At 43.4% G+C, this 15,092-nt stretch overlaps 1 protein-coding gene across 1 annotated transcript in view; it reads right to left on the bottom strand.

The window, feature by feature from the left end:
• MKLN1 (muskelin 1, intracellular mediator containing kelch motifs) overlaps positions 1-13,216 on the bottom strand; it is a 194,754-nt gene extending 181,538 nt beyond the window's left edge. The window contains exon 1 of the mRNA XM_006861143.1: positions 13,104-13,216. Within this exon, the coding sequence (XP_006861205.1) occupies positions 13,104-13,201 (98 nt within the window). The 5' untranslated portion in view covers positions 13,202-13,216. The remainder of the gene's footprint in view (positions 1-13,103) is intronic.
• Between the last annotated feature and the right edge of the window lie 1,876 nt (positions 13,217-15,092).

Raw genomic sequence — 15,092 nt, 5'->3', positions numbered from 1 at the left:
TTGAGCATACATCATTATTTACCTCTGTCCCACTTAGCCTATGCAAACCTGCCTAAATGTTCTCCCATCCGCCTTTTTCTTCCATTCCCCTTTTTCTTCCATTCCCCTCTCTCTTCTTGAATACTGCGCCGCTCCCCCAGCACCCAAACTATCTGGTGTCTATTCCCTACGGGAGAAAGGTGAGGCTTTCTGTTCCTGTAAAGATTTACAGCCTTGGAAACCCTGTGCAGGATCACTATGAGTCAGAACCAACTCCAAGGTACTTAACAACAACAAATGGCTAGTGATTGTGAACATTTCTTTATATGTTTGTTGGCTGTCCAGATATCCTCCTTGGCAAAGTGTCTGTTCAATTCCTGTGCCCAATTTTTAACTGGGTTATTTGTCTTTTTCTTATAGAGGTGTTGCAGTTTCCTATACATTTTAGAAATGAGTCCCTTGTCTGATGCGTCACTGCAAAAGATTTTTTCCCGTTCTATGGGCTCCCTTTTTACTATTTTGGTGAAGTCTTTAGATGCACATAAGTTTTAATTTTTAGTATGTCCCACTCATCTATTTTGTCTACTTTCATTTGTGTAATTTTCAAAATGCTTGGTAGTCTGTGTGTGCCCTGTATTAGAGCGCTCACATTTGTCCCTATTATTTCATTGATGACCTGTATATATAATTCTGAGATTAACAGACTTTTATACTACTGCTGCACTACTCCAGAGTCTTATCTTACAATGGGAAACCTTAATGAGCAATAACTCCCTCATGCACTAGTCTTCCAGAGCCACTGCCTGGTGAAACTCTGTGGTAGAAAACATCTGGACCAATGACCTATAAAAGACACAGCAATATCATACATTCATAGACCGACAACTGATAATATAAATACTCAGAGATTTCTAAATGCTCACTCCAGGAAACATCTTACGGAAATTTAAATGTCCATACAACATAAATATCCCTAAAATTCAAATCTAAATAATCTATCCTATTTCCAAAGATGAGTTTTGAATGACATATACAGCAAAACACAGTTCAACTGCCACAAACAGCTGGAACGTATCTTCTCTACATGTAAAACACATCATAAATGAAGTCCCTATATCAGACCCAAAAATCATTTCATTAAAAATCTGATGGCGTTGTAGGATAAGCACTGGGCCCCAAGGTCGGTCTGAATGACACAGTTCAAAGTCACCAGCCACTCTTTGGAAACCCTATACAGGGTCACTATGACGGCACTTAACAATACAATAACAACATATTTAACAAGAAGTTATTACAAATAAGAGAACCATTTGCCCAGCTAACAGTATCTAAAACGTCCCAGCGTTTGATCAAGATAAAAAGTATTTCTACATAAGAGGAAACTGATGATGCTCAGGGAAGACTCTTAACCTGCCCAGCCAAAGTCACAGAAGCCTAGACGCCATAGCTCTGTAAGCTCCAACTCCTGAGTTCTGTCCATCTCACGGCACTGTTCCTCCTTAGTTTTGAAGTTCTTGGATTCCCAGCCTAAAAGTTATCACCATAACTTTCAGAGGCCAGTAAAGTCCCAGGCAATGACAGATTCTAATCTCAGTTTTCGGGAAAGAAAATACACAAAAGTTCAGTCTCCAGAGGAAAGAATGCCTCCCAGCCTACAGGCTTCAGAGTCTATGGAATTCTTGGAATAAGCTCTCCTTTTGCTATAGACCAAATAAATAAATCTTGCAAATGTATTATATTTTTCATATGTGTATTATGAATAAAATAATAACTCATTTAAAAGCCAAAATAAAGGGAGGTGAGAAATTATTGGGAGCACTGTCACTTTTGAACTATCCTGTTGTTAAGTGCTGTAGAGTCGGTTCTGTCTCATAACAACCCTGTGAAGGGTTTCCAAGAAATGGCTAGTAAGTCTGAACCACCAACCTTGCTGTTCAAATATGCCTTGTGGTCCAGTCCAGGGCTTATTATCCTATAGTGCCACACCACTACTTGGGGCTTCAAAATGGAATTACAAGACAATGGAATTTTTCCACAAACTTTCTGGTCTCCTCCTATAAACATTCTCACTATAGGATAAACACTGGACTGCTAACCCAAAATTCAGCAGTTCAAAGCCACCAGCTACTCCTCAGAAAGGCTATACAGGGTCGCTCCCAGTTGGAATTGACTCCACAGCACTTAACAACAGATATCTCTACAGACCTGTCTCTGATCAAGACAATTCTCAACTAAAGGACTGAGGAAAACTGCCAAAAAAGCCAAGGCATACGAGAACAGAAACTCTGCTACACAGACAGCAGAAAAAGCAATGACCTTTCATCAGCACATCAACATCCAGGAACTCAGCAGGAATGAGTTCACATTGTTTCTATAAGGCAAATTATCTTATTATTCCTAAAAGTTCTACAATAGGGGACCAATTAAATAGTGTCATAATATAATTAAACACTAGGATAAGTTAAAAATTATTTACTCTGACTGTAGAATTTATTTTAATAAATGTCTAGAAAATACAATCACAGAATTTTAAAAATAATCTCCTTGCTTTTCAATACACTCTGTCCAGCTATCAGCAAGCTTTCGTATTCCCTTATTAAAAAGTGTTTTAGGCTGAGTTGCAAGCCATGAATGCTCCTCTGTCTTCACTTCTTCATCAGAGGTGAATTTTCATCATTGAAGGGCTGCTTTCATGAGACCAAACAGGTGAAAGTCCAATAAAGCAAGATCAGGACCATAGGGAGAATGCTTCAACACCTCCAAACTAAGTCTCTGCGGTGTCAACAGTGTGGGTGTGGCACTATGAGTTAATGCGCTAGACTGCAAAGTCGATTTGAACTGCAAGTTCAGCAGTTCAAGCTCACCAGTCACTCCTCAGAAACCCTATGTAGGGTACTTGCTAAGGACTGGACTGATACTTAACAACAACAGTGTAGGTAGAGGTATGTGGACGTGAATTGTCATGCAAGATCACAACACCCTTGGATAGCAGTCCTCTGCATTTAATCCAAAATTTACACTTCAGCACTTCAGCGAGCATCTCACTATAATGAATGAGCACTGTTGATCGTTGAACCTTCTTCCTGATAGTGTTCCAATACTGACCCTTGAGAATCCCAGAAAACTCTAAGCATCAATTTTCTGGCTAATGATGCTGAACTTTTTCATGGTGAGCAGTTAAGTATGTTTCCATTCCATACTATGCCATTTAGTCTTGGGCTTGTGTCGATGAATTCATGTCTCATCACCTGTAACGATTTTTTAAAAGAAACTTTTACCTTCCTTTCAATATTGGTCCAAATTTTGTTTGCAGATGTCATAACACTTCTGTTTATTCTCTTCCCTGACTTGTTTCGGTATGGACTTCACACAAACTTTTTGAAACCCAAGTCTGCTGTGGATTATTTCATAGGCAGAGCCAGGGCTGATTTGTAAATGAACTGCCACATAATTCACCATCACTCGTCTATATTGGACAGAATCATTTCACAGGCGCGCCCAATGTTGTCATCAGCATGGACGCGGCAGGCATAAAACCTGAATGCAGTTATATAACCGGAATGCGGATAATTTTTTGACCTTGTAGAATATAATGTGTCTACAGCAACAATATTTCATAAGTGTTTACATTATACTAAGGAAATTCATCCGTCAGTTTGTCATACTGTGGTAGCTTGGGTGTTGTTATGATGCTGAAGTTATACCACCAGTATTTCAAACACCAGCAAGGTGATCAGCAGTCTAGGAAGTAGGAATTAACAGACAAATTCTCAGGGATTAGCCACTGCAGTGGATCAATGTATAATACAGTGCTAGAAAGGCACTCAAAATCCAACTGGGGAAAAGCTGCCTCCTCAAAGACAGAAATGGAGAAGAGCTTTCAAGACCTTCATCTGCTGATGGGCACAACTCAAAATAAGGACAAACATCTAAAAACAATCATTAACAATCAGAATGTGAAATGTACAGTCTTAATCTAGGAAATCTGTAAGTCACAAAAAATAAAATGGAATGCATAAAGATTGATATCCTAAGCATTAGTGAGCTAAAATGGACTGGTATTGATCATTCTGAATTTATGCACCAACCATTAAGGCCAATGATAAGAAACTGAAGAATTCTACCAATTCCTTTACAGTGTGAAATTGATCAAACATTCAAGCAAGATGTATTGATAATTACTGGTGACTGGCATTATGAATGTTGGCAGCAGAGAGAAAGGACTGGTAGTTGGAAAATATTGCCTTGGTGGTGGAAACAATGCTGCAGATGATATAATAAAATCTTGCTAGCCCAAGGACTTACTCAGGGCAAATATCTTTTTCAACAACATAAATGGTGACCATACACATGGCCCCTCACCAGATGAAACAAAATGAATCAAACTGACTTCATCTGTGGGAAGAGATGATGGAGCAGCTCAATGTCATTAGCCAAAACAAGGCTGGGACCGACCTGGAACAGACTATCAATTGCTCATCTGCAAGCTCAGGTGTAGAAGTCCTGGTGTGGCACTGTAGGATACGCACTGGACCACAAGGTCAGCTTGAGCCACAGGTCTGTGGTTCAAACCCACCAGCTGCTCCTCAGAAACCTTATACATGGTCACCATGAGTCGGAACCGACTCGACGGCACAACAAGAAGTTCAGGTGGAAGCGGAAGAAAATTAAAACAAGTCTACAGGAGTCCTGGTGTGGCACTGTGGGGTAATGCACCGGACTGTAAAGCCCTTTGAACTGCAAGGTTGGTGGTTCAAACTCATCAGCTGCTCCTTGGAAACCCTATACAGGGTCGCTATGGGTTGGAATCGACTTGACGGCCCTCAACAACAACAAGAGTCAGAATACTATAACTGTAAGTTATATCCCACTTGAATTTAGAGACCATCTCAAGATCCGATTTGGCACACTGAGTATTAGTGATCAGAGGAGTTGTGGGATGACATCACGAATACCATACATGAAGAAATCAAAAGGTCATTAAAGAGATAGGAAAGAAAAAAAGACCAAAGTGGATGTCAGAAGAGACTCTGAAATTTGGTCTTGAACATAGAGAAGCTAAAGCAACCAGAAGAAATGAGGAAATAAAAGAGCTGACGAGAAAATTTCAAATGACTGCTTGAGAAGCCAAAATATTACAAGAAATGTGCAAAGATCTAGAGTTAGAAAACCAAAAGGGAAGAACATACTCAGCATTTCTCAAGCTAAAGAAATGAAGAAAAAAATTCAAGCCTAAGTTGGAAAATTGAGGGTTCTGGTGTGGTGCTGTAGGATCAGCACTAGACTGCGAAATACAAGGTCAGCAGTTCAAACCCACAAGCTGCTCTGCAGAAACCCTACATAGGGTGGCTGTAAGTTGGAACCAACGCAATGGCACTTAAGAACAACAATGTGGGCAGAGGAAATTTGGTGTGGATAAGTACTAGATAATCACTTGACTGCTAACCACAACATTGGTGGTTCAAACCTACCAGCCGCTCCTCTAAAACCCTGTATCAGGTTGCTATAAGTCTCTCATACTTTGGACATATTGTCAGGAGGGACCAGTCGCTGGAGAAGGATATCATGTTTGGAAAGGTAGAGGGTCAGAGAAAAAGAGGAATCCCCGCCCCCCAACGAGATGGATTGGCCAAGTGGCAACATCGATGGACTCAAGCGTGTCAACAGTAGTGAGGCTAGCCCAGGATCGGGCAAGTGTTTCATTCTGTTGTGCATAAGGTCGCTATGAGTACCGACTTGATGGCACCTAACAACAACAGTAACAACAAAATGGGCAAACTACTGAACAATTCAGGAAGCATCAAAAGAAGATGGAAGGAATACACCATTTCCATAGGGAGCATATGGTCAAGAACAAATGGTAATGAAGAAAGAAGCCCAAGCTGCACTGAAGGCATTGGCAAAAAAAAAAGTAAAAGTCTCCAGGAATTAACAGAACACCAACTGAAATGTTTCAATAAACTGACAGATTGTAGGAAGCACTCACTACTAGTCTATACCAAGAAATTTGGAAGACATTCATTCCAGTTGGCCAACCAACTGGAAGAGATCCATAGCTGTGCCCATTCCAAAGATGATCCAACAGAAGGCATAAATTATCAAACAATATCACATGCAAGTAAGATTTTTTGTGAGGGTAATTCAAAACCTATTCCAGCAGTATATTGACAAGGAGCTGCCAGAATTCAAGTTGGATTCAGAAGAGGACTGCTGATATCAAATGGATCTTGACTGAAAGCAGAGAAAATCAGAAACATATTTACTTGTGTTTGATAGACTATGCAAAGACATTTGACTATGTGGATCATAAGGTAAGATTTCTATGAATGTAACTGATTGTGATTGGTGCAAACGTAAAGGTAGACGTTTTATAACAAAAAGAGGGAGTGACTGATCACGCAATCCAGGAGCGGAGGACCCTAGGACCATCAAGGGAGAAGAGCCCGAGTGGAGTGTGGTACCCTATTCAGAGAAGCAATGCCAGAGATGGAGGCAGAGATGATGACATGGAGTCAAGGAGCAGCTGAGGACTCTAGACTCACGGAGGGAGAGGGGCTGTGTGCTGGCAGCGGGGGGAAGCAGGTTTGCAAAGTATGCCTTTTGGGTGTTTGAATGACTGCATGTTCTTGATTGCTTTGGTTGTTGTTGTTAAGTGCCATCGAGTTGGTCCCGACCCATAGCGACCCTGTATAGGGTTTCCAAAGAGTGACTGGTGAGCTTGAACCACCGACCTTGCAGTTCAAATGGCTTTGCAATCTGGCGCATTAACCGACAGCGCCACACCAGTGCTCCTGAGTGTTTTGGTGTACATCTTAAAAAAAAAACAAAAACAAAGGGAAGAGAAGCAAATGCTGTTGAATGATGATGCATGGAAAGGACTGTAGTCATTGCAATGAAACAAAATACGATAGGACGAGTGTAAAGCTGATGTTCTCCCATGTAAATTTTCACTCAATTCACAAGAAAAACTTAAAAAAAAAAAAAATTTCTATGAATGGGAATTCTAGAACACTTAAATGCACTCACGTAGAGCCTGTACATAGACCAAGAGGCAGCTATTTGAATAGAACAAGGTTTAAAATCTAGTAAAGCGTGTCAGGGCTGTAGCCTTTCACCACATTTATTCAATCTCTATCAGGCTGCAAACCTCAGGCCCAGCAATTCAAAACTACCAGCTGTTCCGCGGGAGAATGAGGCTTTCTGCTCCCGTAAAGATTTACAGCCTCGGAAACCCTGTACAGGGTCACTATGTGTCGGAACCACGCCACAGCACATAACAACAACAACAAATGCTGAGCTAGACTACATAAAGAATGTGGCATCAGGATTGAAGGAAGGTTCATTAACAAACTGTGATATGCAGATGACACAACCTTGCTTGCTGAAAGCAAAGACCTGAAGCACTTACTAATGAAGACCAAAGACAATCGCCCTCAAAGTAAATTACAATTCAATGTAATGAAAGCAAAACTCCTCACAACAAGCCCAACAGCCAACATCATAATAAATGGAGAAAAGATTGAAGAAGTCAAGGATTTAATTTTACTTGGATCTGCAATCAATGCTCACAGAAGAAAGTAGCAGGAAAGGAATCAAAGACTTTCGCCCTGGGCAAGTCTGCAGCAATGTTCACGAGCAAAAATGTCACTTTGAGGATTAAACGTGTGCTTGACCCAAGTCATGTTGTTGTTGTTGTTAAGTGCCATTGAGTCAGTTATGACTCACAGTGACCCTGTGTAAGGTTTCCAAGGAATCACTGGTGAGCTTGAACCTCCAACCTTGTGATTCAAACCAACACTGCAGTCCAGCGCATTAACTCCCAGCACCACACCAGTATTTTCAGTTGTTTCATATGCATTTGAAGCTTGACAATGAATAAGGAAGATTGGAAAACTATAGTGTTGGTCAAAAATATTGACAGTACCAAGGATCCACAAAATCATAAATCTATCTTGTAAAAAGTACAACCAGAATGTTCTTTAGAAGTAAGGATGTTAGCACAGGAGTGACCAGTTACTGGAGGAGGAGATCATGCTTGGTAAGGTGGAGAGGTCCACGAAGATGAGGAAGACCCCAACAAGATGGACTAACACAGTAGCAGCAACAATGGACTCAAACAAAACAACAACTGCACAACTAGACACTACTGTCTATTGCTGATAGATCGCTAGGAGTCAGAACCAATTCAACAAAACCTAACAAGCAAAAAGGTGTGCTGGTGGGTTCAGTGTTTGGCTATTAGCCAAAAGGTCAAGGGCTCCTAAGGAGGAAGATGAGGCGTCTGCTTCCACCATAGACAGGTATAGCTTCACAAACCTAGGGAGCAGTTCCACTGAGCCCTAGAGAGTCACCGAGATGGAATCTACTCAAGGATAGCGGGTTTGGATTTTGATTTACGAAGAAAAAAGAAAACAAAGAACTACACATAGAGAGTAATACCATTTGAAAACTACACAGAGACACAGAAAAAGATGTAGGGTGACACATACCAAAAGGATAATTCGCTATATTTTTGCATAGTTGGATTAAGGATAATGACCCACAGATAGTTTCTGTGGGTCGTATTTTCAAAATATTTCATAATAAATTTAGGGGATTTTTTTTCTTTGCAATTACAAATAATATATGAGGAGGCTTCAGAAAGTTTATGGAAAACCAGACACAGAAATTTCCCATGAATGTTTTGAAACCCCTATGCATATATTCTTTTTCAAATACTAAATTTCAAATTTAAATTTTAAAGTAGATTCTTGGATTCCTAGCCGCTTTTGGCTAGTAATCTAAAGTTTTGATGGCAGTTAGAACTTTGGAGCGCCTTAGAAGGAAGCTCGCAGGCATGAACCCCTCATGGGGCTCTACTCTGTACCACACGCCAGGAGTCAGAAGGGACTTCAGAGCAACGGGTTTGGAGTTTTCGTTTTGGAAATAGATGCACCTAGTCAAATTCTGTCACTCTTACTATGAACCATGAATCCTATGTCCATAAAAGTAAGTAACAAAGACTTAAAAGAGGGGGGAAAGGCAAACATAATTGAAAATGCATCATCAAATTTTACTTCCTAAAAAGTTTAAGTCAGCCAATAATATGTAAACAAGATAATCAACCCATAAGAATCAAATTGCATAACGTGTAGAAATTACTTTCAGGGGTACTCACAGTTTTCATATTAATGCATTAAGAATTTACATGCACGATAAAATATAGCTATATCTGAGTATCTTACTCTCTCACTGTTGTAAAACTTCTATAATGCTTTTTATCTTTATTCCTAAAGACATATAGTACAGTCATGTAAAATACTGAAGTAGCTTTTGCAACAGAATCTGAAGGCCCCAAACTGAAAACCTATCTCCTACAATTTCAACTCTCAGACACTGGGCAAGTTACTTTAACTCTTTGACTCTGTGTTTCCCCAGCTGTAAAACAGAATGGTAATATTTACTTCATAGAGTGTCTGTGAAGACTAAATGAAAGAACACATGTAAGTGCTCAGCATAGTGTCTACAGAAGATGCTCCGAAGCTGTGGCATTTTCTAAACACTGCAATCATACTTTGGCCAAGTTACTGAACCTGTATGGACATCAGTTTCTTCATCTGCAAAACAGACTGGAAACCCTATCTTACATGTTAGTGTTTAGGATTAAATGTTGATTAAATTAAATTAAGTGCCATCGAGTCGAGTTAGTTCCAGCTCATAGTGACCCTGTATAGGGTTTCTGAAGAGTGGCTGGTGAAACAACCACCAAACTTGCGGTTCAAACCGATCTTACTGTCCAGCACGTTAGCGTCACACCAGGATCTACAAAAACCACCTTACAAACAGTAGATACTGCAAACTACAGCTATCACCACCAGTGCTGTTGGTAGGTAGGTGCCACTGCATATGCTCCAATGTACAGCAACTCTAAGCACAACAGAAGGACACTGAACAGTCCTGTGTCATCCTCACAATTGTTAGGTTTGAGGCCCTGGTTACAGTCATTATGTATCCACTGCGTTGGGGGTCTTCCTCTTTTTTGCTGTGGCGCTGTGGGATAAAGCACTGGACTGCAAGATCATTCAGAACCATAAGGTCGGCGGTTCAAACTCATCAGCTGCTGCTTAGAACCTCTATACAGGGTTAGTTATGAGTTGGTACTGACTCAACAGCACTTAACAACAACAGTCATCAGTTGCTACAGTAAATAACTGAATATAGGGATTTGCCTGGGTTCAAGTCCTGGGTCCGTCCAGCTGTGTGACTTTTACACACACACACACACACACACACACACACACACACACAAGCCATTACTGCCAATTCCAACTCATGGTTATCCTTATGAGAGCTTCCCCCCCTGGTTTCCAACGCTAGATCTTTAAGGACGTATACTGTACCAACTACCAATCTTTCAGTTCGCAGCAGAGTGCCTTAACGACAGTGCCACCAAGGCTCCTTTGTGGGACCTTGTTGTTAAGCGCCTTTGAGTCAGTTCCAACTCATAATGACCCTGCATAGGGTTTCCAAGGGCAGGCTGGTGAGTTTCCATGGCCGACCTCGCCATCCAGCGCATTAGCCACGGCACCACACCAGGACTCCTTGTGTGCCCTTCCACATCTAGACAATGGAGATTCCTCACAGGATGGCTACTACGAGGATTAAATTATTTAATAAACTTAAAAGGGTTTAGAGGAGACCAGCATATAGAAGGCACATTAAAGTGTTACCATTGTTATTAGCCTTTTGAAACAGCTAGATTTGTACTTTTAAAAAATATTTTACACTTTGTAGAAAATTTCAACAAATGTTTATTTACAATTAAACCTGTGAAGGAAGGACCTTAACATGGCTGCATTGTCAGTAAACATATAGCAATTTCTGACAGAGAGGGTTTTATACAATAAGGACAGTCAGTTTCTTCTTAAACACCTGTCACACAGAACGTACAGCATCCTTACTTGCTTAATACAAGTTCAGGACCCAGAAAGTTTCACAAATTAGGCATGGAAGATACCAACCCCGCAGATACAAAACTCTAAAAATCAAGCTCCATAATTTTCAACTATGTTCCTTTCAAAGAAGCAAGTTCAGATTGCTTTTATAATAGTTTAGTGCATTAAAAGACAAAAACAAAAAAGGCTACACTGCATGTGTCACCAGAAAGTTATGAGGAGTAATAAAATAGTGGAAGTGAAAGCATCTCTAAGTGCTATTTTACCAACATGTTTGCCTGGAGTAGCACTACAGGATAAGCACTGTGCTGCTAACAGCAAGGTTGGCGGTTCAAACCTACCCACTGCTCCTCGGACACCCTACGCAGGGTCACTAAATTGGAACTGACTGGAGGGTACTTAACAAAATGGACATTTGAGAAAAGTATATCACTGGTGCTCTGAGAAGTAAAGTGATCTCCCCAACCAGTTACCTTCTCTGTCTAGTTCAGGTCAGGTAACAAGCTCCAAGTCATAAACATAGTTGCTACCCCACTAAAGTGCTCACCTCAAGGTCAGCAGTTTGAAACTACCAATGGTTCCACAGGAAAAAGATAAGGCTTCCTGCTTCCATAAAGATTTACAGCCTCGGAAACCCTATACAAGGGTGGGTATGAGTCGGAACCACCCCCCACCCCACTAAATCATTTCCTGCTTGAAATGTACACTTGTTTTTCCCCCTCATAACGCAGCAGGAACAAGCAACAACATCCAAGTCTCTTCCCTCCACTACAAGTTTAAGGAGTGAAATCCTGGAAGTAACCAAACTCTGGATCAGGGAAATGTCACCAAATCAAACAAGGCCACCTGAATTCCCAACAATTGGATCTTCACCTAGGTACTGACTCATGAACATGTTAGTCCAGAAAATCAGAGATCACTGCCCAGGGCCATATTCCAACTCCAGTGGAGGGCTAGAATGTTTACCTGGCTCGCCCTCAAATGAAAAGTTTCTGCATTAGTCAGGGACATGGTCATGGAGCAACCATCAACAGGCCACACTGACCAGACCAGACCAGACCACAGGTCACTTGGCACCCTCCACTGAAACCCTTACTGAAGGTTAAAGGACAATGGACTGGCAGTCCAGAGTCACATGCTTTTGGTCACAGCTCCATTTGGAGATACCTGAATGACCTGCCAAGAGAAATCCAATTTGGGGAGAGCTTTTTGAAATATAGGTGGCAAGCTTCTTGGACTACTCTTCAGGGTCTGGTCGTAAACTTTATGTTTAGCGATAGAAAAAGGTATGCTCTAGAACTTGCTGTGTTTGTAACTCATCAAATCCCTTTGAGAGGGGACATAAGCAACTTTCTTCAGGATCTGCCGAGAGCTTAAAACTTTCCTAGGCTCGTTTCTCCATCTGTACGGGGCACTGGAGTTCCATCTGCTCCTTCCCTCAAAGATACGCTAAATAAGGTGCATCATGTGAAGAGGCTTTCCAGGATTTCAGAAGGAGGAAGTTGCTACAGATAAACATAAGGCAGAAGTGACAAGGAGCTCGTTCTAGCACCTCCTTCAGGGATGCGGACCATGTCGGTGATGGAGGTCAAATTCATTAAGGTCAGACTCGTCTGCCGGCCCCTGGAGGGAACCCGCTAGGTCGAGGAGCCGTCGGCTAACTGAGCTCTTCTCTAACGTCCCTCCCTGGTCACTTGTCTCCTTCCCTGCCCGGCTGTATCAAACCCCCAGCCAGAAGAAGACAACCTGAGCAAACGTTATAGTCTCTCCCTACTCGCCAGGCCACAACTTTGCAGCTACTCCTCCGGAGTTCATCACTTTGCACGAACCCCAGGAACACTGGCTCAATCCCGGCACCGAGCCCCGACCTTCCTTCCACATCGTCTCCACCCGCTCGCCTGCCGCCGGGACCCCGAAAGCTCCGATTCCCGCCCCGCCTCCAAGTCTCCGCAAACCCCACACGCAGACCGCCGCCCACCTCGCCCCCGATCGCGCTCCCCCGACCCTCGGGCCTCCCTAAGGCGGGGGCGCCCACGGCGCTCCGCGGCTGCACAGAGACTCCGGAGGCCGCGAGTCCCCTCGGCAGGCCCCGCCTGGGCCTCTTGGCTCGGGGGCCCTCCATTGCACCCCCGGTCCGGCCGTGCTCGAGACGAAGAGTCGGACGGCATGAGCCGCGGGCCCGGCACTCACTCGGGAAGGTAGGTAGAGGAGAAGGAGCTCCACTTGTGTAGCGCGTAGGGCAGAAGCCGGCACTCTGGCGCCGCAGCAACAGCCCCGCCAGCCGCCATCTTGTCAGCACCGTAGCGGCCGCCACCGAGCGACGGCAGCGCTGAGTGGAGGGGAGGGGCGTGGCCTGGCCTTAAAGGGGCCACGGCCCAGTCGGCCTCTCAACTCGCGTCCTCGCATCGTTGCCTTGGGAGCGGTCTCAGCGGTACCCTATCTGTGCACCCTGTGACGACGGACGGAAACCGGGACTGAGGTGTGAACCTTTCAGGGGCTTTCCTGTGGAGCTTGGATGGGAGCGGCGCCAGAGACATTTTTTACAAGCCCAAAACCAAACCCACTGCTATCTGGTTCATTCGGGGTCATAGCGACCCTGTAGGACAAAGCTGAACTGCACTCATAGGGTTTTCAAAGCTGCCATCTTTAGGGATGTAGACAACAGTTGATGGGTTCGAACCGGTGAGTCTAACGATTAACCCACTGCACCACTGACTGCTCCTATTCCAAGCTTGACCTATTCGCGAGTGTAAGCAGAGGGAAAAGGCATGCAGATTAGGAAGTGAAGAAAAGGGTGGTTCTGGGGCAGAAAGGGAAAATGCTGCTCTGGGAGGTGCAGCTTTGGAAACCACTGCCTTCTCGGCTTAAAATGCCTTTGAGAAAACAACCCTGAATGGCAGGGGAGTGAAATGGCCTTCCTTCATGCATGGTCCAGGTTTCCATGACTTGCCTTTCTTTTCCAGAGACGGAGGCAAGAAAAGGAAATGCCTGTGTGCCCTCTGACCCTGTCTGCATGCAGCCGGTGGTGCCCTTCACTGCAAGCATGCGTTGTTTTGCGACCTCTCCTACTCATCTTCTGCATTCACTCACAGAAGCAACAGAAATATCCTTACAGAGTGGGGAGGAGGCTGCACATGGCATCCGTTTTCCAGTGGGTAAAGCAGCCCACCTTTAACGGGGGCAGAAATTTAGCCCAAAAGTTCAAAGAGAGTTGTTCCCCCCGCCCAAAAAAAAGACCACTCCACCTTCATAGTGGGGATCCCAGCCACCCAGCCAAATGGCATCATACCAGCTTCTTATCAGACACGAGCGCTTGGGCTAAAAAGCTGGCAGATAATTGTTTTTCTCAAACTCCTGCCGGCCAGGCTCTGCATGTGTATTCCTTGGCTTAGCCTCTGCAGTTACTAAAGGACGCATTGCTCATTGTCCAAGAATATTCATTTCTAAAAGCCTGGCCCGTGTCTTTACCACCACCTGACGGATGAAAACACAAGTGAGCCAAAACACCTCCATGACTGTTCTGGTCCTTTTCAACTCTTCACTTGCCCTCACTCCTCAAATCCTTTCCCAGCTTTCTGTTTCCATGGTGGGAACATTTAGTACCAGCCTCCACTGGGATATCAACTCCCACGACAAAGCAAGCCCATTGCCATCAATTCAATTCCGACTCATAGTGAATATAGGCATAAGACAGAGTAGAACTCTGCACCCTGGGGTTTCCAAGGCTGTAAATCTTTATGCATTGCTAAGTGCCTTCAGGAGTCCTGGTGTGGCGCTGTGGGTTAATGCGCCAGACTGCAAAGCCATTTGAACTGTAAGGTTGACGGTTCAAGCTCACCAGTTGCTCCTCGGAAACCCTATACAGGGTCGCTCGCTATGGGTTGGAATCAATTCGACGACACTTAACAACAGGTGCCTTCCAGTCAGTTCTGATTCATAATGACCTTGTATACATTTTCCAAGGAGCAGCTGGTGAGTTTGAACTGCCCAAATTGTGGTTCAAACTGACCTTGTGGTGAGTGCTTATCCTACAGTGCCATACCAGAACGTCAGTGTTTATCTTACAGCGCCACAAATCTTTATGCGTTAGACACTAATGACTGAAGACCAGAAGAGCTTTGGGGTGATACTAAGTACATCATACAGGAAGAAAGCAAAAGACAGGAAAAAAGAAAGGAT

The sequence above is a fragment of the Chrysochloris asiatica genome, unplaced genomic scaffold, assembly GCF_000296735.1.
Source record: "Chrysochloris asiatica unplaced genomic scaffold, ChrAsi1.0 scaffold00041, whole genome shotgun sequence".
NCBI lineage: Eukaryota > Metazoa > Chordata > Mammalia > Afrosoricida > Chrysochloridae > Chrysochloris > Chrysochloris asiatica.
This window is presented reverse-complemented; position numbering and strand designations above follow the sequence as displayed.